The sequence below is a fragment of the Muscardinus avellanarius genome (assembly GCF_963383645.1).
Source record: "Muscardinus avellanarius genome assembly, chromosome: 2".
Classification (NCBI taxonomy): domain Eukaryota; kingdom Metazoa; phylum Chordata; class Mammalia; order Rodentia; family Gliridae; genus Muscardinus; species Muscardinus avellanarius.
In genome coordinates this window covers 66,231,942-66,255,754 of record NC_137787.1, presented here as the reverse complement: position 1 = coordinate 66,255,754, position 23,813 = coordinate 66,231,942, and the positions used below count along the sequence as shown (strand labels likewise).

General features: G+C 40.6%; 1 protein-coding gene across 2 annotated transcripts in view; it reads right to left on the bottom strand.

The window, feature by feature from the left end:
* FASTKD1 (FAST kinase domains 1) overlaps window positions 1-23,601 on the bottom strand; it is a gene marked incomplete at its 3' end in the record, with an annotated part of 31,696 nt that extends 8,095 nt beyond the window's left edge. The window contains exons 1-11 of one of the 2 annotated variants that reach the window (XM_080689169.1): window positions 23,244-23,601; window positions 21,816-21,884; window positions 20,092-20,217; window positions 17,518-17,916; window positions 14,297-14,407; window positions 12,355-12,486; window positions 9,756-10,242; window positions 7,596-7,710; window positions 2,864-2,992; window positions 2,001-2,132; window positions 1,074-1,187 (exon numbers count right to left, since the gene is read on the bottom strand). In XM_080689169.1, the coding sequence (XP_080545295.1) occupies window positions 1,074-1,187; window positions 2,001-2,132; window positions 2,864-2,992; window positions 7,596-7,710; window positions 9,756-10,242; window positions 12,355-12,486; window positions 14,297-14,407; window positions 17,518-17,916; window positions 20,092-20,217; window positions 21,816-21,884; window positions 23,244-23,578 (2,149 nt within the window). In that variant the 5' untranslated portion in view covers window positions 23,579-23,601. The remainder of the gene's footprint in view (window positions 1-1,073; window positions 1,188-2,000; window positions 2,133-2,863; window positions 2,993-7,595; window positions 7,711-9,755; window positions 10,243-12,354; window positions 12,487-14,296; window positions 14,408-17,517; window positions 17,917-20,091; window positions 20,218-21,815; window positions 21,885-23,243) is intronic. The other variant, XM_080689170.1, reaches the window with a different exon arrangement.
* Window positions 23,602-23,813: the final 212 nt, after the last annotated feature.

Here is a 23,813-nt window from a genome sequence, read left to right as displayed (position 1 = left end):
GCGATCCTCCTGTCTTAGCCTCCCGAATGCTGGGATTACAAGCGTGTGCCACCACGCCTGGCTACCTAGCTTTTTTTTTTTTTAACAGAAAAATGCTGATGATTATCATATCTGGGCCATGGGAACATGAGGATTCATTGAGTTGTTGTTTCTACTTTTATCTGTTCAGAATTTTTTTTTTCTTCTCTGTGGCACAAGGCATTCTACCACTGAGTTACACCCTTTTATTTTTTATTTTGAGACACAGTCTTGCTAAGTTGCCCAGGCTGGCCCAGCTTGTGTGGAAATTTTCATAACAACACCTTGAAAAAATATATATTTTTTGTTTTTCTTTTTGTAGCACTGGGGATTGAACCCACAGGCATTCTACCTCCAAGCTATACCCCCAGCCCTATTTTATTTTTATTTATAAACAAGGTCTCACTAGGTTAATGAGAGTCTCACTTACTGAAACTGGCTTCCAACCCACGATCCTCTTGTTTCAGCCTCCCAAGTACTAGGATTACAAGTGTGTGCCACCACGCTCAGCTTTATTTTTTATATATTTATTTTTATGGTACTGGGGATAGAACCCAGAGGCATTTTACATTTGAGCTACACCCCCAGCCCTATTTTTTATTCTTTATTTTTTGAAACAGCGTTTCACGGAGTTGCAAAGGGCCTCACTAAGTAGAAGCTGAAGTTGTCTTCAAACTGTGATCCTCCTGTCTCAGACTCTCAAATGCTGGGATTACAAGCGCAGTGCACCACCACGCCCAGCTCTAGCTTTAACTTTATTTTATTTTATTTTTTGGTGGTACTGGGGGTGGAACCCAGAGGCTTTCTACCTCCGGGCTATACTCCCAGACCTTTTTTATATTTGGAAACAGGGTCTCACTAAGTTGCTGAGAGCCTCACTAAGTAGCTGAGGCTGGCTTCGAACCCATGTGATCCTCCTGTCTCAGCCTCCCAAGCGTGGGGATTACAAGCGTGCGCCACCACGCCCGGCTAGATTTAACTTTAAAATGCTAACTGGTAATTCTATTCCAATTAGTTGGTCCTCTGAAAGTAGTAAATTCTTCTCAATGACTTACCCACTGTGTGATAATAAGGTGAGAGAACTGAGGCTTTTACAAAATTGATTCCTCCCAGCACCTCTGCTAACATTTTATAAATCTGCTGTTGTGCTCCATTCATGCTGCCAATATCTTTATGGAAATAAAAACAGTTAGTCCACTTCAGTTAGTTTTTGATGAAAATCATTCCCGTTTCATAAACTGAAAAATAAAGATATATTTCCGATGAGAGCTTTAATGTAATACTGTATGTACTGACAGTAAATACAAATTCCTGATTTTTTTTTCTTTTTTTGCGGTACTGAGGATGAAACCCAGGGGCATTCTACCTTCATGCTACACCCCAGCCTATTTTTTATTCTTTTTTTTGAAACAGGGTCTCACTGAGTTGCAAAGAGCCTCACTAAGTAGCTGAGGCTGGCCATGAACCCAGATCCTCCTGTCTCAGCCTCCCAAATGCTGGGATTACAAGTGTGCACCACCACGCCCGGCTACAAATTCCTGATCTTGAACAAGAGGTTTAGTGTCCTGATTAAAAAATTTATATGGGAGGCTGAGGCAGGAGGATCCTGGTTCGCAGTCAGCCTCAGCTACGTAATGAGGCCCTCCGCAACTTAGTGAGACCCTGTTTCAAAATAAAGGATAAAAAAATGAGGCTGGGGGTGTAGCTCAAAGGTAGAATATCCATGGGTTCAATCCCCAGTATTATAAAACAAAGTCTGGCTTTGTTATATAAATTTGCTGTATTTGCCGTTGTAAATACAGTAAGTACAATGTGCTTGCTGTTGTTAATATTTAATAGTAAGTTTAATATTTTATATTACACATTTTACATATTATATTTTACATATTTATATAACATATTTAATGTAATATTTAATATTTCTAAGGTAATAATTTACCTTAGAATTAAACTTTGCTATCCCACCAAAAGAAAACTCATACCTTTATTATACTGCTGCTGACACATGCGGTCATGAAACCATGGAATTTGAAACTCAGGGCACTCTAGGCAGACTGCTCTATTTAACTCCATTAGACGAACCTGGACCCTCGTACATAGAGATGAAGGTATAACTGAAATTAAAAATAAAATACAAATAGATTTTGATCATTTAAACCTAGCAAAAACATTTTTTTCACATAATTTATCCCACTATTGGGTGACACTTTATTCATATTATCCAATCACTTCATGTATACACAAGTGATTTACATATTAAAATTATTACATTCAGTAGCTTGACTAGGACAAACTTCTGTTTTCATTGACTGTGAATTTTAAAACTACATTTTAAAACACATTACCAAGGGCTGGGAATGAAGCTCAGTGTCAGAGCACTTGCATAGCATGTAGAAGGCCCTGGGTTCAAGCCCCAGGACCAAAAATGAAAAGTAAGTTTGTAAATAATCCAAACTTTAAAAAAAATACACATATATACATGAACATATACATATGAGCAGGAGAAAGACTGATAAGAAACACCCCAAGGAGAAAAGGGAGGGAAGGAGGAAGGGGAATGGGGAAAGAGAGAGGGAGGGAAGGAGAGAGGAGGGAGGAAACCACTCCAAAATATTGAGTAGCAGTTGGTGGTAAATCATGGGTAATTTTAAATTTTCTGTATTATATTTTTTGTAGATCTGGTGATAGGCAAGCACTCTACCACTGAGTATATCCCCCAGCCAATAAGGTACCACTTTTATTCATAGAAAAAGTGATATTTAACATTAAACACTTCAGTATAGAGTTAAAACTTGGATAAAAAAAATACAAGTGATAGTTTTTAAAATTAAATGTAGATACATACTTTCAAGTTGAGAATCTAGTCTGGCTAAGAATTTGATGTTAAAAATTGTCTTTAGCAAATCTTCTGGAAAATATTCAAGCGTGGCCAAGTAGAAACCAAGAAACACTAACATAAGAGGATCCAATATACCTGAAAAAAATTTGATTTAAAAAAAATGTATAATGCATAGCATCTCATATATACATAAATATATAAATGATTCAGATAAAGGCACTTTTTTGGGTTTTGGTACTGGGTATCCAACCCAGAGGCATTCTACAGCTCCAAGCTATACTCACAGCCTGATTTTATTTATCAGGAAACAGAGTCTCACTAAGTTGCTGAGAGTCTTGCTAAGTTGCTGAGGCTGGCTTTGAACCTGCAATCTGGCTGCCTCAGCCTCCCAAGTATTGGGGTTACATGCATATACCACCACGACCAGCTTAAAGGCACATTTTAAAAAATGATATAAACACAGCATTGACAAAACAAATCTATACTATTTTAAGTCAAGATAGTGGCTAAGTGGTTATCTGGGTGGGAGAGTAGGGGAAGAAAGGGCAGACAACAGAAGACAGGTACTGTGGTAAGAGTCTGTTTCTTGATCTGGGTGCTGATTCCTTAGAAGATTGAATATAGGTAAATTCAAACTATTACACTAAGGTTTTATGATTACTACTGTTATTATACTTTTATTAAATTCTTAAAACTGCCTTGAAAGGAGAAAGAATTCAAAACAAAAAAAGAGTGGTGTATATAAAAGAAGTGACCTGGGGAGTGGTGAGTTGGCCCGGGCCATCCTCCCCACTCATGCCATTTGGCATGGGGCTGTAACTATTTTCTGTATTTCTATTTTCTGTATTTCTATATTTTTAATAAACTTCTTTAAATCTTAAAAAAATTTAAAAATAAATAAATAAATAAAAGAAGTGACCCAGGTGTGGTGGTACACGTTCATTATCCTGAGACAGGAGAATCACAGGTTTGAGACCAGCCTCAGCAACTTAGAGATATTCTCAACAACCCACAAAACCCTGTTTCAAGTAAAAAAAAAATTTTTTTTAAAGGGCTGGGAGTGTGTAGCTAAATGTGCTTCTGGGTTCAATCCCCAATACTGTTAAAAAAAAAAAAAAAGGAATCCTAGTCCCTCTTTTTTTTTTTTTTTGTGGTACTGGGGTTCTTGGAAGCCCTTCTACCTCTGGGCTACACTCCCAGACCCATTTTTATATTTTTATTTGGAAACAGGGTCTCTTAAGCCAGGCTGGCTTTGAACCAGCGCGATCCTCCTGTCTCCGCCTCCCAAGCGCAGGGATTACAAGCGCGCGCCACCACGCCCGGCAGAACTAGTCTTCTTAAGCTGGGTGTGAATGTGCATGTTTGTAATCCCAGTACTTGGGAGGCCGAGATGGGAGGATCACAGGTTCGCAACCAGCCTCAGCTACTTAGGCCCTGTTTCAAAATAAAGAATAAAAAATAGAGCTAGAGGTATAGTTCAGAGATAGAATGCTCCAGGGTTCAGAGTTCAATCCCTAGTAAGCTAGGTGTACTGGTATGTACTTATAATCTCAGTACTTGGGAAGCCAAGACAGGAGGATCACAGGTTCACACACAGGATTATAAACATGGGTAGCATGTATACATTCATATGCATACATGCATATATGTATTCGAGTCCCTTGCTATTTTTCTATTAGCAGACACAGTAGTATCAGTCATGATTAGAGACTATTTTAACATTAACAATTAGTATTGCTAGTGTAGTATTTATACATTAATTTCACATCAGCTTAACCAAAGGTCTATACGTCTATATAAATGTACCCTAACGCGTGCTACAAGACCTGGCTGCAATAATGCTCTTGAGAGTGCTTGTCACTATATGACCTTAAGGATTTATTGTTTATGTCGATATCTCCCCTCAGAAAGTAAACGCAATAATGGTAGCTACCTGTTTTTTCTCTCTCCTTTATCTCCACTGCCTAGCGAGTGCCCGACAACAGTACATGGTGAAGCCAGGTGCCGTGGTGCACATCTGTAATCCCAGCTACTCAGGATGCTGAGGGAGAAGGTTGGGGAGATAGCTCTTGGTGGAGTGCTTGCCCAGGAGGTACAGGCCTTGGTTTCAATCCCAGGTAACTTTCTCTACCCGCTCAAAAAAAAGTAGATGGCGAGTCAGTACTTGGGAGGCTGAGACAGAAGGATAACAGGTTCAAGGCCAGCCTCAGCAACATAGCAAGGCCCTGAGCAACCAGAGATCCTGTTTCAAAAAAAAAAGAAAGAAAGAAAGAAAGCCTGGTATTGTGGTGTACCCCTGTAACCAGCAACTTAGTAAGACCCTGTTTCAAAATAAAAAGGGCTGGGGCTCAGAGGTAGAGGTACTTGGTACCAGTACCAAAAGAGAAAGAGAGAAATATCAAGAAAAAGCCGGGCATGGTGGTGCACTCCTAGAATTCCAGTTCTTGAAGGCTGAGACGGTAGAATCATAAGTTCGAAGCCAGCTTTCAAACCTTACCAAGGCTTTCAGTAACTTAGCAAGACCTTATTTCAAATAAAAAATGAAGTCGGTGGTCTGGGGGGTGTAACTTGGAGGTAGACCCCCTACCCGAGTTTGATCCTCAGTAGGAAAATAAAAAGAAATATCAAGGAAAAAAAAAAAGGCAGGAGAAAAGAAATATAACCACTCCATGCTGGTTATTTTTTTAATTAATTAATTAATTTATTTATTTATTTGCAGATCTGGGGATGGAACCCAGGAGCATTCGACCTCTGAGCTACAGCCCCTGCCCTATTTTTTACTCTTTATTTTGAAATCGGGTCTCACTGAGTTGCAGAGGGCCTCACTAAGTAGCTGAGGCTGTCCGCAAACCGCGATCCTCTGGTCTCAGCCTCCCGAATGCTGGGATTACAAGCATGTGCCACCATGCCCAGCTTCATGCTGGTTATTTTTAAAATGTTAGAAAAAACAGAAGCCGGGCGTGGTGGCGCACGCTTGTAATCCCAGCTCTTGGGAGGCTGAGACAGGAGGATCGCACAGGTTTGAAGCCAGCCTCAGCTACTGAGTGAGGCTCTCAGCTACTTAGTGAGACCCTGTTTCCAAATAAAATATAAAATGGGTCTGGGAATATAGCCCGGAGGTAGAAAGCCTCTGGGTTCCACCCCTAGTACCACCAAAAAAAAAAGAAAAAAAAAAAAAAAAAAAAAAGAAAAAACGATTTGATGACTATTGGGAAAATGTGACTGTGGCCTGGGTAGTAGATGGTACTTTTTCATACCAGGTGTAGTACTGGTATGGCAGTTATACTGGAAAATATCCTTATATCTGTAAGTATACAGAGCTGACAATTCAAAGGTTCATCAGACACACACAAGTACACACTCAAAGCAAATGTGGCAAATGTGAATCAGTATTCAAGCTAGACTGTAATATATAGATGTTTGTTATATTGTTCTCTCAATTTTTCTGTATATTTAAAAATCTTAATTACAAAGTTAGGAAAAAGCCAAAACCTCAAACATCAATGCCCCCACCAAAAAAAGACAATAGGCTATGAGAGATAAAAGAGATATCAACTGAAAGCAATGAGATTTGATGAGATCCTGGGTCCAAAATAACCACTCTGAAATGTATTTTTAGAATAACTTATGGAGATTTAAACATGGACTAAATTAGATAATTGGGGACCATTAATAAGTATGCTAACAGTATGTGGTGATAAGAGTGTCCCTCCCTCCCTTCCTTCCTTCCTTCCTTTCTTCTTTTCTTTCTTTTTGTGTGTGTGTGGTACTGGGGATTATACTTAGAGGCATTCTACCTCCAAGCTATACCCCCAGCCTTTTTTATTTTTTACTTTGAAACAGAGTCTCACTAAGTTACTAAGAGTCACACTAAATGGCTGAGGCTAGCCTTGAACCTCTTGATCCTCCTGTCTCTGCCCCCCAAGTACTGAGATTACAGATGTGCACTACCACACCCAGCTGAGAGTGTCATTATTCTTAGCAAAGGTATTTTTGCTACAGTAATTAGGGAGGAAGAGTCACAATACCTAACAAGGTACCTTTTTTGCGGTACTAGGGGTTGAACGCAGGGACATTCAACCTCTGAGCTAAACCCCCAACCCTATTTTTTATTCTTTCTTTGAAACAGGATCTCAATAAGTTGTGGAGGGCCTCACTAAGTAGCTAAGGCTGGCCATGAACCTGCGATCCTCCTATCTCAGCCTCCCAAGTACTGGGATTACAAGCGAGCGCCACCATGCCCGGCACCTAACAAGGTACTTTGAAATGGCTCAGAAAAAAGTAAACAGTAGAGCCAGGCATGGCTCAGTACTTGGGAGCCTGGGCCAGGGGATCACAGGTTCGAGGACAGCCTCAGCAATGTAGAGGGAAACTCTCAGCAACTTAGTGAGACTCTGTTTCAAGGGGAAAAAAAGCTTGGGGTATTGCGAAGAGGTATAATGCCCCTGGATTCCATCCCTACTACCACATATACAAAAAAAGTAAACAATAGAGAAAAACAGATAAACCATATATGATAATACAGTACCATTACTAAATTTACACAGTGATAGTCAGGTTTTATATAAATTTGACACTTTTCAAAATAAAGTAATTCAATGACAGATACAAAATATGTGTAGGTACAGAATTCATGGCCACTATGGCTACCCTAAAATGAGGACCACTGCTAAGCTCATACTTATCTGAAGTGCCCGCTGACCTATTCACTCACTGCACTACCAAACAATGTGCTTACCTAAGTAAGGATGAAGGCGTTGCATGCACACTCCAAAAAATTCATCCTTTTGAGGTGGATCATAGTTCAAGATGCTGAATGGAAGAATAATAGCAAGGACTGAAAAAGGATGGATCTGTATAAAGAGAACAGAAATGTTATATTCACATTTCAGTGACAGGAAACAAAACTTTAGTCTAATTATTACTTTAGGTGAAATCTTTCTCTAATATACCTATAGTTAAATGATAAGTCTATCACACTGCTCATTTTTTATTTAACCCCACAAGTGCTAATAGAGAAAAATCAGACAATCTACAAATTAGTTTGTTAGGTATAAAATCACCAATTAAATAGAAAATAGCACCATGAAATCAGTGCATTTTGTAGAATTATTATATAACATAAAGAAGTTTCTGCTGAGACAGAAGGATCGCAGGTATGAGGCCAGTCTCAGCTATTTAGTGAGGCTCTCAGCAACTTAGTGAGACCCTGTTTCCAAATAAAATATAAAATAGGTCTGGGAGTAGAGCCCAGACATAGAAAGCCTCTGGGTTCCACCAAAGGAAAAAAAAAAAAGAAGTTTCTTTTTTTATTTTTTTGCAGTACTGGGGATGGAACCAAGAGCATTCTACTTCCAAACTACACCTTCAGCCTATTTTTTATTCTTTATCTTAAATCAGTTGATACCTTAAAATTTTTCAATTTTTCACACTTAATTTGCACCTTTGAATGCAAATATCTTTATTTTTAATTTTTTGCAGTACTAGGGATGGAACCCAGGGGCATTCCACCTCTGAGTTGTACCCCCAGGCCTATTTTTTATTCTTTATTTTAAAACAGAGTCTCACTGAGTTGCCGAGGGCTTCACTAAGTAGCTGAGCTTGCTGTGAAGCCGATCCTCCTGTCTCAGCCTCCCCAGTAATGGGATTACAAACATGCACCACCATGCCCGGCTATATCATTTTAAGTATTTCTTTCTAGTCAAAGAATTTTAGCCAGGTGTAGTGGCACATGCTTCTAATCTCTGTATTTGAGAGGCTGAAACAGGAGTATTACAGGTTCGCAGTCAACCTCAGCAGTTTAGTGAGCTACTCAGCAAATTAGTAAGACCCAATTTCAAAATAAAAAATAAAATAGAGCTGAGGTTGTAGCTCAGAAGTACAATGCCCCTGGGTTAAATCCCTAGTATTACACACACACACACACACACACACACACACACACACACACACACACACATTCTGATTATTGGTCTTAACAATATCGTAAAAAACAAAGAATAATTGCTGTCTTCTCCAAATCTGCAATACTAGAGGAAGAAAGTAGCTTTAAGGGAAGAACAAACTGTTGAGTTAGAAATCAAAATTTAAAGCCCGGGCATGGTGGTGCTTCTAATTCCCTCTTCTAATCCCTGCGCTTGGGAGGCGGAGACAGGAGGATCGCGCAGGTTCCAAGCTAGTCGCGCTGGCTTAAGAGACCCTGTTTCAAAATATAAAATAGGTCTGGGAGTGTAGCCCGGAGGTAGAAGGGCTTCCAGGAACCCTAGTACCACCAAAAAAAAAAAAAAAGAAAGAAAGAAAAAGAAATCAGAGTTTAAGGCCGGGCGTGGTGGCGCACACTTGTAATCCCTGCGCTTGGGAGGCGGAGACAAGAGGATTGCGCAGGTTTGAAGCCAGCCTCGCTGGTTTAAGAGACCCTGTTTCCAAATAAAATATAAAATAGGTCTGGGAGTGTAGCCCAGAGGTAGAAGTTCCCCGAGTTCCATCCCCAGCACCACCAAAATATAAAAAAATAAAAATAAGAAATCAGAGTTTAATTTTTAAACTTCAAGTTTTAGATGAAGTTGTTAAAATACTTATGATAGAAAACTATAGCAGGGCGTGGTGGCGCACTTTTGTAATCCCTGTACTTAGAGGCTGAGAAAGGAGGATCCAGGTTTGTGGCCAGCCTCAACTACTTAGTGAGGTCCTCTGAAACTTACTAAGACTGTTTCGAAGTAAAGAATAAAAAATCAGCTGGGGGTGTAGCTTGGAGGTAGAATGCCCCTGGGTTCAATCCCCAGTACCACCAAAAAAAAAAAAAAAAGAAAGAAAGAAAGAAAAAGAAAAACAAAATTATAAATTATGCTTCTACAAGCTGACAACAACAGAAAACTAATATGTAACATTTAAATTTCACCTTTTCAATCTGCTGAACCACCACTGAAGCAATCCTATCAAGCAGCAAAGTACTGAGGTAGTTAGTTCTAGAAATAAAAGATGCAATTCCTGCAACATTTATGTAATTAATTTCATCCTTGAAATGCTGCAAAGTAGCAATTGTTTCTTCAAGAAGGGATTCATCAAACCAGTCCCCTTTTAAGGATTTAAGTTCCAGCCACAGTCCATCCAAATTGTGGATCTGCTGTAATCTCTGATGACCGTAGCGATCTAATTTTTGAAGTAGTTTCAGCTGTCTCCCAGTGCTGCTACTCAAATACACGTGGTCATACTGAATACATCTTAAGACAGATGTGGCGAAGCCATTCAGGTCGCTGAGGCTGCACTGTGGTAGAACTGCTTCAATCTGGGACATCCCCGCTTCACCGAGCCGAGGAGACGGGAGCAAGGAGAGCGCAGAGACCAGGATGGAGATCTCGGTCGGCACCACACTGTCTTTCAAATAGCTGCCACGGAGGGGGGTAAATGAAGAGAACGAAATTAATACATCGGCAACAGGTAGATAGAAGTGTACTTGAATATACATGTGGCATTAATATTAACAAATGAAAGTAAGTTGAAAATACAAGTTAATTTTAAGAGATGGAAGCCTAGGATGTCCTAAAGCATGTCCCCCCCAATTTTTTTTTTTTTTTTTTTTTTTTTTTTTTTTGGTGGTACTGGGGATGGAACCCTTTCTACCTTTCTACCTCCGGGCTACACTCCCAGACCTATTTTTTTTTTTTTATATTTTATTTGGAAACAGGGTCTCTCTCTCTCTTTTTTTTGGTGGTACTGGGGGTGGAACCCAGAGGCTTTCTACCTCTGGGCTATACTCCCAGACCTATTTTATAATTTATTTGGAAACAGGGTCTCACTAAGTTGCTGAGAACCTCACTAAGTAGTTGAGGCTGGCTTCGAACCAGTGCGATCCTCCTGTCTCAGCTTCCTGATTACAAGTGTGCGCCATCACGCCCAACCTTTTCTATTCTTGTTTTTTTTTTTTTTTTTTTTTTTTTTTTTTTTTTTTTTTTGCAGGTCTGGAGATGGAACCCAGAGGCATCTGACCTCCGAGCTACATCCCCTGCCATATTTATTCTTAATTTTGAGTCAGGGTCTCACTAAGTTGCAGAGAGCCTCACTAAGTAGCTGAGGCTGTCTGCAAACCATGATCCTCCACTCTCAGCCACCTGAATGTTGGGATTACAAGTGTGCGCCACCATGCCCGGCTTCTATTCTTTATTTGAAACAGGGTCTCACTAAGTTACAGAGGGTCTCACTGAGAAGCTGAGGCTGCCCGTGAATATGCGATCCTCCTCCTGTCTCAGCCTCCTGAATGCTGGGATTACAAGCATGCACCACCACTCCCAGCTAATAAAATTAATTTTCAGCTATACATCAATGTTTTTATTATGGCACACAGTCCCATGCCTGGTCTCTCAGAAATCATGTTAAGAAACCAACTAGAGCTGGGCATGTTGGCGCACGCTTGTATTCCCAGCATTCGGGAGGCTGAGACCAGAGGATCACGGTATGCGGACAGACTCAGCTACTTAGTGAGGCCCTCCGCAACTCAGTGAGACCCTGTTTCAAAATAAAGAATAAAAAAATAGGGCAGGGGATGTAGCTCAGAGGTCGAATGCCCCTGGGTTCCATCCCCAGACACTCAAAAAAGAAAGGAAGGAAGGAAGGAAAGAAGGAAAGAAAGAAAGAGAGAAAGAAAGAAATCAAACTAGGAGCTGGGTGTAGTGGCCCCTGCTTATAATCCCAGTACCTGGGAGGATGAGCTAGGAGGATCACAGGTTCAAAGCCAGCCTCAGTTACTCAGTGAGGCTCTCAGCAACTTAGCAAGACCCTTTTTCTATTTCCAAATAAGAAATAAAATCAGGCTGGGGGTGCAGCTTGGAGGTAGAATACCTCTGGGTTCAATCTCTAGTATGGGAGGTGGGGAGTGGGGTGGGGGCAAAGGCGCAAGGGCTATAAATAGGACTGTTTCCAAAGGGAGTTTTGCCTTTTCAGCAGCTCAACATTTTCACGGTTATTATATTCCTAAATGAAAGTAAAATGGCCTGCTCTTCATGACTTTACTGCCCTTCTTCTAATTAATCCAATCAACGCTACTGGCCTCATTTGCATTTGGCAATCACAGGCACAGGCAAAGTGCACACGGAGGACACAAGTGTCTTAGCTTCTGTGTGTGTGGTACCTGGATTAAATCTGGACCTCCTGAATGCTAAGCACTCATTCTGCCACTGAGCTAAACCTCCAGCCCCAACACTGGTACTAAGGACTGAACCCATAGCTACATCCCTAGCCTATGTCTTAATAATTTCTGTGTGTGTGTGTGTGTGTGTGTGTGTGTGTGTGTGTGTTTGCTGGGGATTGAACCCAAAGCCTTACACATGCTAGGCAAGTGTTCTACCACTGAGCTATAACCCCAGACCTTAATATTTTTAATAAGCTACCCAATTTTCCTTCAAAAAAAAAAATCTCAATTACTCTGTATAGTTAAAAGCAAAACATATTGCAGTTAGGTTATAAAACAAAACAATAAATAAATACTTCTTTTTTTATCTTACCTAAGCAGCAATTCTCTGAGTTTCACAAAAAGCTCTTTACTTTGAAAATGTAGAAAAATCAATGCTTGCGTGATCTTCAGTAACTCTACTGGTTTATAGTTATCCAAATGTTTATGCAGAACTGAAACAATTCTTTAAAAAAGGATAAAACTTAATTATTTCACTTTTGAGGGGGCACTGCAAATTAAACTCAAGAGCATTTTACTTCCAAGCTATATCCCTAATCTCTCCCCCCTTTTTTTAAATTTTGAAACAAGCTCTCCCTAGGTTGCTGGGAGTCCCACTACATTGCTGAGACTGGTCTTGAAACTGCAATCCTCTTGTCTCAGCCTCCCAAGAACTGGGTTTACAGACATGTGCCACTATGCCCAGCTTCACTTATGTTCTGTCTCAAGATAGCAACAGAAATGTAAACAATTAAAATTAAATAAGAGCAATCAATGAAGTATGAGTGAAAAAATATTATCAACAGTATGAAACTAGAAAAGCATCTTTTCTCTTCCTAAACCACAAATCAATCATCCTAGAGTGGATGTCAAAATAAAGAACAAAAAATTGGGCTGGGGTGCTGCTCAGAGGTAGAATGCCCCTGGATTCCATCTCTAGCACCACCAAAAAAAGAAAGAAAGAAAGAAAGGAAGAAAGAAAGAAAGAAAGAAAGAAAGAAAGAAAGAAAGAAGGAAGGAAGGAAGGAAGGAAAGAAAGAGAAAAAAGAAAAAAGCCAAGAAGCCGAGCATGGTGGCACACCCTTGTAATCCCAGCATGTAGGAGGTTGAGACAGGAGGATCGCGGATCACGGACAGCCTCAGCTACTTAGTGAAGCCCTCTGCAACTCGGTGAGATCCTCTTTCAAAATAATAAAAATAAGGCTGGGGAGTAGCTCGGAGCTAGAATGTGGGTTCCTTCCCCAGCACCAAAAAATAAATAAATAAAAATAAATAAAAAAGGAAAAGAAAAGGAAAAAAATGCTAAGAGTAAGTTAAAGGAAATGGGACAGAAGGAATATTAAAATAACAGAATAGCCGGGCATAGTGGCGCACGCTTGTAACCCCAGCATTTGGGAGGCTGAGATAGGAGGATCGCAGTTCATGGACAGCCTCAGCTACTTAGTGAGGCCCTCTGCAACTTAGTGAGAGACCCTGTTTCAAAATAAAAATATTTTTTAAATGGGTCTAGGAGTGTAGCCCGGAGGTAGAAGGATTTCCAGGAACCCCAGTACCACAAAAAAGAAAAGAAAAAGAATAAAAAATAGGGCTGGGGTGTAGCTCGGAGGTAGAATGCCCCTGTGTTCCATCCCCAGCACCACAAAAACAAAACAAAACAAACAAACAAACAAACAAACAAAAACTCGTTACAAAAAAGCCCATATAAAGTCAGGTGTGATGGCATACACTTATAATCCCCATGCTTAGGAGGCTGAGACAGGAGGATAGCACAGGTTCGAAGCCAGCCTCAGCTACTTAGTGAGGCTCTCAGCAACTTAGTGAGACCCTGTTTCAAAATAAAATATAAAATACGTCTGGGAGTAAAAAAAGCCCCTGGGTTCTACCCCCAGTACCACACACACACATAAAGCCCATATATTCAATTATGGTTTTAAGGTAACACTGTGCTATGAGACAATTCAAGCTGAGATAGATATTAACTGTTCTGCAGAAACTGTCCCTTTGAAAAGTAGGTTTCTTGCTCTATGTCCCCCTGTGTGGATTCGGAGGCCCTGTTTGATTGGAACAAAAGCAGCAGTAAGTGAAAGATGCTAGAAACGATTTTGCCAGCTCTACTTTGAAAAAGAAACTAGAACAAAATCAATGCTCTATGTGTTGATTCCTTATTTCTTCAAATCAACGATTAGATTACAAAAAAAAAATTCTTTACTCAGAAAAAAAATGGCTACTTCTGAATGATGACTAAACTTCCCACCGTGAATTTCAGGAAACAGTACTTTTTAATCAAGTGTGAATTTCTGCTTTCCATGCTTTCCATTGCTCCCAACAGTGCCAGGGCTTGCTGGCTGGTCAGCTCCTCTGACATCATTAATATGGTTGATTTAAGTCTAAAAGCAAAAGAAAATATTTTTAGGCCAAAAGACAGAATTTTTTAAAAATGAGAATTAACTTTCAATTTTCTAAAAAGAACAGTTGTTGGGTAACAAACAGAAAAGAAATAATAGAGTTTGAATTCCGTATCTAATTCTAACTTTCTCCTCACATACTTGGGAATAGTATAAAATATTATTAAATAAAGAAAACTACAGTACCTTCTTCAAAGCAATTAATGCCTCATATAATCCGATATTAAACTGTTTCCTAATAAAAATACAGAAAAGCCAAGCACAGTGTAATACCAATATTTGGGAGGCTGAGACAGAAGGATAGAAAAAAAAAAAAAACAGATTAAAAGACTTCTAATGAATTTCAAATGTGATAAGGTTGAGCCAGGCATGGTGATGCACACTTCTAATGCCACTACTTGGGAGGCTGAAGCAGGAGGATAGCCGGTTTGAGGCCGCCCTCAGCAGTTTGCGAGGCCTTTCACGACTTAGTAAGACCCTATTTCAAAATAAAGACTAAAATAGGGGTGGGGATATAGTTTGGAGGTACAATGCCCATGGGTTCAATTCCCAGTACCCCCCAAAAAAGATAAGGTATCGCTAGGACTGGTGGCCCACACTTGTAATCCGGGAGGCTGAGACAGGAGGATCGCGCAGGTTCAAAGCCATCCTCAGCTGGTTTAAGAGACCCTGTTTCCAAATAAAATATGAAATAGGTCTGGGAGTGTAGCCCGGAGGTAGAAGGCCCCTGGGTTCCCCAGTACCACCAAAAAAAAACAAACAAAAAAGTATTAGAAAGTATTCGTATTAGTATCAGTATTAGAAACCTAAGGAACTAACAATTGATAGTCTAACAACAAGAATTAAATTTGATGGGGTTTTGGCGGGGTACTGGCAATTGAACCTAAGGGGATTCTACTTCTGAGCTACACTCCCAGCCCTTTTTAATTTTTAGTTTGAAAAAGTCTTAATAAGCCAGGCGTGGTGGCGCACGCTTGTAATCCCCGCGCTTCGGAGGCAGAGACAGGAGGATCGCGCAGGTTCGAAGTAGGCGCGCTGGTTTAAGAGAACCTGTTTCCAGATATAAATTAAAAAATAGGTCTGGGAGTGTAGCCTGGAGGTAGAAGGGCTTCCAGGAACCTCAGTACCACACACACACAAAAAAGTCTTAATAAATTGCTAAGGTTGGCCTCAAACTTGTATTGCTCCTGTCTCAGCCTCCCAAATACTGGGACTTTATGCATAAACCGCTGTGTCTGGATTTTTAATCTGATTAGATTTTTTGTTGTTATTGTTTTTGGTGGTACTAGGGATGGAACCCAGGGGCATTCTACTTTCAAGCTACACTTCCAGCCCTATTTTTGATTCTTTATTTTGAAACAGGGCCTCACTAATTTGGAGGACCTCAATAAGTTGCTGAAGCTGTCTGCGAACCACACACACACACACACACACCGTCTCAACCTGCCAAATGCGGGGATTACAGCGTGTGCCACCATGTCTGGGTCCTGGATTTTTTTTTTTTTTTTTTTTTGGTACTGAGGGTGAAACCTAGGGGCTTTTCTACCTCTGGGTTATACTCCCAGACCTATTTTATACTTTATTTGGAAACAAGGTCTCACTAAGTTGCTGAGAGCCTTACTAAGTAGCTGAGGCTGGCTTCGAACCTGTGCGATTATCCTGTCGCAGCCTCCCAAGCGCTGGGATTACAAGCATGCACCACCATGCCTGGCTAGGATGAGATTTTAACAATTCTAAGTGACATTTTTTTTTTTTTTGGTGGTACTGGGAATTGAAACCAGGGGCATTCTACCTCCGAGCTACACCCTCAGCCCTATTTTTTCTTTATTTTGAAACAAGGTCTCACTAAGTTGTGGAGGGCCTTACCAAGTAGCTGAGGCTGGCTATGAACCTGCAATCCTCCTGTCTCAGCCTCCCAAGTACTAGGATTACAAATCTGTGCCATCACACATGGCTCAAAGAGTATTTTATCTTATTTTATTTTAATTAATTAATTTATTTATTTATTTATTTTTGCGGGTTTGGGGATGGAACCCAGGGGCATTCGACCTCCGAGCTACACCCCCTGCCCTATTTTTTATTCTTTATTTTGAAACCAGGTCTCACTGAGTTGCGGAAGGCCTAAGTAGCTGAAGCTGTCCACGAACCCTGATCTTCCGGTCTCAGCCTCCCGAATGCTGGGATTACAAGCTTGCGCCACCACGCCCGGCTTATTTATTTTTTTAATTGGTGCATTGTAGTCATATATCAATCACATTGGAGTACAAAACTTGAGAGGATATACAAGTACACATCATCCAATTAGCCCTCATCCAGTCCCCATCCCATTCCCTCCCCCTCCCTCGATCCCATGCTTGTTTGGTGTTTGTTTATGTACCTCCTGCGTTTTATTTATTTATTATTATTATTTTTTTTTTTTTGGTGGTACTGGGGGTGGAACCCAGAGGTTTTCTACCTCCAGGCTATACTCCCAGAACTTTTTTATATTTTATTTAGAAACAGGGTCTCACTAAGTTGCTGAAAGCCTCACTAAGTAGCTGAGGCTGGCTTCGAACCTGTGCGATTCTCCTGTCTCAGCCTCCCAAGCGCAGGGATTACAAGGGTGCGCCACCACGCCCGGCTACCTCCTGCGTTTTAAAGAGGCTCCATCCTCCCCTATTCCATACCCTCTGATTGGTCACCTTAGTTGCTTCACTATAGGGCCCTTTCTATAGCGCGACCTCTTCCTGTTGCCCCTTTCCTCCTAGTTATTGCTGATTAGGGGAAGCATCTGATTTATATTTTCTGCGATATTTCTCTGTGCATGCCGCGTTTCAAGTACCGATCCCACTCTTGACGGCCCCAGTAGTGGCCTGGCTACCTGGTGGACTGATCCAGACCTCGCTGGCTCAAGCAGCAGCCTTGCCTCATGGGAGACCCCGATTCTGGTTTTGCTGGCCCCGACACCAGCCTAACCCCTCAGCTGGCTCTGATCCCGGCCTTGGAGGCCCCAGTAGTGGCCATGCCTCACGGCAGGCTCCAATGCCAGCCATTGGCCCCGGCACCAGCCTAACCCCTCGGCAGGCTCAAAGAGCATTTTAAATTGAACTCACCGTTTTTTTTCTGCTGGTCCTGCTATTGGTCCCAATGTGACAAACAATTTGACAAAGCTTGCAGGGTGGTTAAACAGAGGAATCATCTCCGTTAGTCTCTTCCTCGCCATTGCAATAAATTCAAAATTATGGAACTGTAGAAGCTGGTATAGATCAAGTATTCTACTGATGGAATCCAAATCAAGATGGTCCGCATTGCTTAAAAATACTTTATTGCACCTTTCTAATAGTGGGTAATGGCTATACTTAATACTTTGAAGAAATTGTATTATTCTTCTTGCAACGTTGGCCTCAGAAGAATCTAAATTGTCAAAAAGAAGTTCTGTTTTATTCACTAATTGTTCTTGAAAATGTTTTGATATTAAAGACGATATGTTGACCATCAAGACAGACAAGGGCCTGCAGGAGAAAAAAGAAACAATGATTTTTACATTACTGAAGAAAAATGATTCTAAAACTAAATGACTAAATATAAAAAGAAACTGGTAAAAGTATTGTTTACCATAAAATTTTTCTTCTTTCTTTCTTTCTCATGGTAAGAGGGGTTGAACCTAGGGGCATTCCATCTCTGAGCTATACTCCCAGCCCTATATCATTTTTTCATTTGGAAACAGGGTCTCACTAAGTTGCTAAGGCTGGCTTTGAACCTATGATCATCCCGTCTTAGCCTCCCAAGTACTGGTATTATAAAGTCATGCCACCCTACTCTGCAAAAGCAGAAACTTAAAAGTTCTATATGAGCCAGGCGTAGTGGCGCATACTTGTAATCCCCGTGCTTGGGAGGCAGAGCAAGGAAGAACTTCCAAAAAGTAAATTAACCTTAAATCAAACATGCGTCTGCATCCAAGGCCCGCTATCTTTTTCTTCTGGGAGGAAGGAGTTCTAGGGAAAGAACCCAGGGGTATTCTACCTCTGAGCTATATCCTCAGTTCTATTTATTTTTTATTTTGAAACAGGGCCTCACTAAGTTGCTCATACCATGAGACTATGATTCAACCTGTGATAGAACCTGTTTCCAAATTAAAAAAAATAAAATAGGTCTGAAAGCGTAGCCCGAAGGTAGAAGGGTTCCATCCCCAGTACCACCCAAAACACAAAATAATAATAAAAATTTTTTTTAAAAAGTTCTATATAGCCAGACGTGGTGGCGCACGCTTGTAATCCCCGCGCTTGGGAGGCTGAGACAGGAGGATCACACAGGTTCGAAGCCAGCCTCAGCTACTTAGTGAGGCTCTCAGCAACTTAGTGAGACCCTGTTTCCAAATAAAAAATATAAAATAGGTCTGGGAGTATAGCCCGTAGGTAGAAAGCCTCTGGGTTCCACTCCCAGTACCACCAAAAAAAAAAAAAAAAAGTTTGGACATGGTGGTGCACACTTGTAATCCCAGCATTTGCCAGTACCACCAAAAAAAAAAAAAAAAAAGTTTGGACATGGTGGTGCACACTTGTAATCCCAGCATTTGAGAGGCTGAGACCAGAGGATCACAGTTCGCCAACAGCCTCAGCTACTTAGTGAGGCCCTCTGCAACTTAGTGAGACTGTGTTTCAAAATAAAGAATAAAAAATAAGGCAGGGGATGTGGCTCAGAGGTCAAATGCCCCTGAGTTCCATCCCCAGACCCATAAAGGAAAAAATAAATAAATAAAGGTTCTGTATGTTTGGGTCAGGTGTGTGGCTCAGTGGTAGAATGAACATGAGATGCTCGATTTGATCCCCAGCACCACCAAAACAGAAAAAGAAAATGTGGCAGACAAACTTGTTCATTTGCAAGTAAGATAAAAAAATTTTAGACCCTTCACAGATCTCAACAATACTGTGTTACATTTCAAATATCTTAACTCAGCCAGGCATGGTGGCACACACCTATAATCCCAGTACTTGGGAGGCTGAGACAGGAAGATCGTAGGTTCTGGCCAGTCTCAGCTACTTAGGCCTTCCACAACTTAGTGAGACCCTGTTTCAAAATAGAGAATAAAAATAAGGCTGGGGTAGCCAGGTGTGGTGGCACACACTTGTAATCCCCGCGCTTGGGAGGCAGAGACAGATCACGCAGGTTCGAAGCCAACCTCTCTGGCTTAAGAGACCCTGTTTCAAAATATAAAAAATAGATCTGGGAGTGTAGCCCGGAGGTAGAAGGGTTTCCAGGAACCCCAGTACCACCAAAAAGAAAAGAAAAAAAAAAGGCTGGGGTGTAGCCCAGAGGTAGACTGACTCTGGGTTCAATTTTCAGTACCACAAAAATAAATGAACAAACATCTCTAATCCCCACAAAAACATTGAAAAATAGAATTAACCTTAAGTCAAATATGCATCCAAGGCCTGCTATCTTTTTCTTATGGGGAGAAGGAGTTCTAGGGATAGAACCCAGGGGTATTCTACCTCTGAGCTATATCTTCAGCTCTATTTACTTTTTATTTTGAAACAGGGCCTCACTAAGTTGCTCATACCGTGATACTGTGATCCAACCTGTGATACTCCTGTCTCAGCCTTCTAAGTATTGGATTATAGGTGTGCACCAACAGACCCAGCTTATGATCTTTACAGCACAACATAAGGCCCCTAAAAATAATTTACCTTAAGTCCTGTATGGTTTCCAAGTTCCTATTTACAACACCGGCTATTTTTCCCATTAATGGACTAAAGTACAAGTGCTGATCTGCTAGGCAAGTGGAAAATGTTGACAGCACAGTAATATCGAACCTATTAGAAATACATAAAGAAGATCATTAGTATTTGCTTTTAATTAAAACAGGCAATGCAGTTACAAAATAAAAAGCAATAAAAATACTAACATATTACTGAGATGAATTTTTTTTCTAAAATGTTATTATCAAAAAAGTAACAAGCCGGGCATGGTGGTGCACGCTTGTAATCCCCGCGCTTGGGAGGCTGAGACAGGAGGATCGCACGGGTTCGAAGCCAGCCTCAGCTATTTAGTGAGGCTCTCAGCAACTTAGTGAGACCCTGTTTCCAAATAAAATATTTAAAAAATAGGTCTGGGAGTATAGCCTGGAGGTTGAACGCCTCTGGGTTCCACCCCCATTACCACCAAAAAAAAAAAAAAAGTAACAAAGTCCCAGCATTTGGGAGGCTGAAACCGGAGGATCACGGTTCACGGACAGCCTCAGCTACTTAGTGAGGCCCTCTGCAACTCAGTGAGACCCAATTTCAAAATAAAGACTAAAAAATAGGGCAGGGGGTGTAGCTCAGAGGTCAAAAGCCCCTGGGTTAAATCCCCAGACCCGCAAAAAAGAAAAAAAAGTAACAAAGTAAGAATTGAAATGTCTGATGGGGCATGATAATGCATGCCTGTAATCCTAGTACTTGTATGTGTGTGTATGTGTGTGTGTGTGGTACTGGGGGTAGAACCCAGGGGCTTTTCTACCTCGGGGCTATACTCCCAGACCTATTTTATATTTTATTTGGAAACAGGGTCTCCCTAAGTTGCTGAGAGCCTCACTAAGTAGATGAGGCTGGCTTTGAACCTGTGTGATCCTCCTATCTCAGCCTCCCAAGCCCGGGGATTACAAGCGTGCGCCACCACACTGGGCTCTAATCCCAGTACTTTGGAGGGTGAGAGGTGAGAATCACAGGTTGGAGGACAGCCATGGCACGTAGTAGACTCTCATCAACCTAGCAAGACCTTGTTTCAAAATAAAAATAAAATAGAGCTGGGTGTATCTCAGAGGTAGAATCCCCGGGTACAATCTCCAGTATCAAACAAAAAAAGTTGTTACACAATCAAAAACCCTGAAACTAAATTGAGTTTAACCTATTAAGTCTCGAGTTTTCAATTCTGCAAATATTTTAGCAAAATTGATGCAGGCACATTAAAATAGGTTAGAAATAACAATTTACAGTTCATTATATTAATATTATTACATTATTATACTATATATCATATAGTTATATTTTTTTAGTTTTCCTGAGTGTTCCACATCTGAGATGATGAGTCAAAATGGGCTAAGTAGCCAGGCACGATGGTGCATGCTTGTAATCCCAATATTTGGGAGGCTAGGAGAGGAGGATTGCAAGTTCGAAGCAAACCTCAGCAACTTAGTGAGTGAGGCTATCAGCAAGTCAGTAAGACTATTTTGAAGTAAAAAATAAAATAGGACTGGGAGTGTAGCTCAGAGGTAGAATGCCTCTGGTTTCAATCCCTAGTACCACAAACAAATAGAAAAAGGGCTAAATACAATTTTTTCCAAAAGCTTGACAGGCAGGCAGCAGCTCCCATTCTTTTTCCGAAAGATTTTCGCTGTGCTAACTCTGATCATAGATGATGAACCCATACTTGCCTTTCCAGCCTTTCCCAAGCTTCTGTAACTAGTGCTTGAATTAGCGGGTCATGATGCTCAACAGCAAACCTCAATGAAAACAAGAGAAAATAACTTTCAATACATACACATTTTTAAGTCATTAAAAACATATGTAGGGATGCCGGGCGTGGTGGCGCACTCTTGTAATCCCCACGCTTGGGAGGCGGAGACAGGAGGATCGTGCAGGTTCGAAGGCAGCCGCGCTGGCTTAAGACACCCTATTTCTAAATAAAAATATAAAAAATAGGTCTGGGAGCGTAGCCCGGAGGTAGAAGGGCTTCCAGGAACCCCAGTACCACCAAAAAAAAAAAACATATGTAGGAGCCGGGTGTGGTGGCATACACTTGTAATCCCAGCACTTGGGAGGCTGAGACAGGAGGATCACACAGGTTCAAAGCTAGCCTCAGCTACTTAGCGAGGCTCTCAGCAACTTAGTGAGACCCTGTTTCCAAATAAAATATTTTAAAAAATGGGTCTGGGAGTATAGCCCAGAGGTAGAAAGCCTCTGGGTTCCACCCCCAGTACCACCAAAAAAAAAAAAAGAACACAACATATTATGCCAATAGCTCTTAAAATATATCTGCTATCAATTTAATTATGGGAAGTAAGATTACAAACAGATCAACAAAGATACAATTTACTAACTGCTGATTTATTATTAAGCATTAATCTACAACTTGTTACTTATTATATCCTTCATTTATTTATTTATTTATTTATTTATTTATTGTGATACAAAGGCATTCTGCCTTTGAGTTACATCCTCAGCCCTATTTTATTTTTTATTTGGAAATTGGGTCTCGCTAAGATGCTGAGAGCTTCACTAAGATGCTGACAGCCTCACTAAGTTGCAGAGGCTGGCTGCAAACCTGTGATCCTCCTGTCTCAACCTCTCAAGTACTGGTATTACCAGCATGCACCACCACACCCATCTCTACTTACCTTTTTTTTTGCAGGTATGGTATGGAACCCAGAGCCATTCGACCTCTGAGCTACACCCCCTGCCCAATTGTTTATTCTTTTTATTTTGAAACAGGCCCTCACTAAGTAGCTGAGGCTGTCTGCGAACTGCAATCTTCCAGTCTCGGCCTCCCAAATGCTGGGATTACAAGCGTGCGCCACCACGCCTGGCTAGACCTACTTATCTTTAGCCCATACTTCTACAAATATCCAGTTTTATAAATTCAAAGCCAATTCTTTCTACTGCCATGATTGGATTATATGCTAATTTTTAAAACTGTCATCCCAGTAATAGGTGTCAAAGAATATCATCCAAACATCTCTAGAAACTATTAATTTATTAAGAAAACTATCTTCAGAGGAAAAACATATTTTCACTTGAAAATAATTTTTAGAAAATTAAAATGTGAACTATAATAATTTCCACAAAAGGCAAAAGCAACTTACTGTTGTGTGATGTATAATACATTCACCAGGGTCTTGTCATTCATTAATTTTATTTTATTTGTAGCTAAATTATGAAGAGTAAGAAACTGGGGATGGTGTCTGACATCCTTCACGGTTTTTAATAAGCTGGTGTTCTCTTTTCCAAGCCGCCAAAGTACATTAAATGCACATCCCACTTGCTTTTCTGAAAGTGTGGCTTTGTTTCTTTCAATAAGATCAAATATTTGCTCTATATCTGTACACTTATTTATCTGAACGGTTAATGATTCATAATTGACGGGTCGAAACTGAAACACTCTCCAGGTGAATGCACAAATAGCTCTTAGACGAATCATGTTTATAACCAGTAAGTCTAGAAGAAAAGGTATCTTTTAATTTACATCACAAATTTTCTTGGGTAAAGAAAGCCATCTGCAAAGAGTAGTCAGATGCAATATGCTCCAGAAATAACTGTTTTTCTTTCCTATGTTTTGTTTCCATTATGATGACTCTAAATCCATTTGAATATGCAGCTTCTGTAAGAGAATTGGTTTAGTATACTTATTCTTAACTCATTAATATCAAATTAAC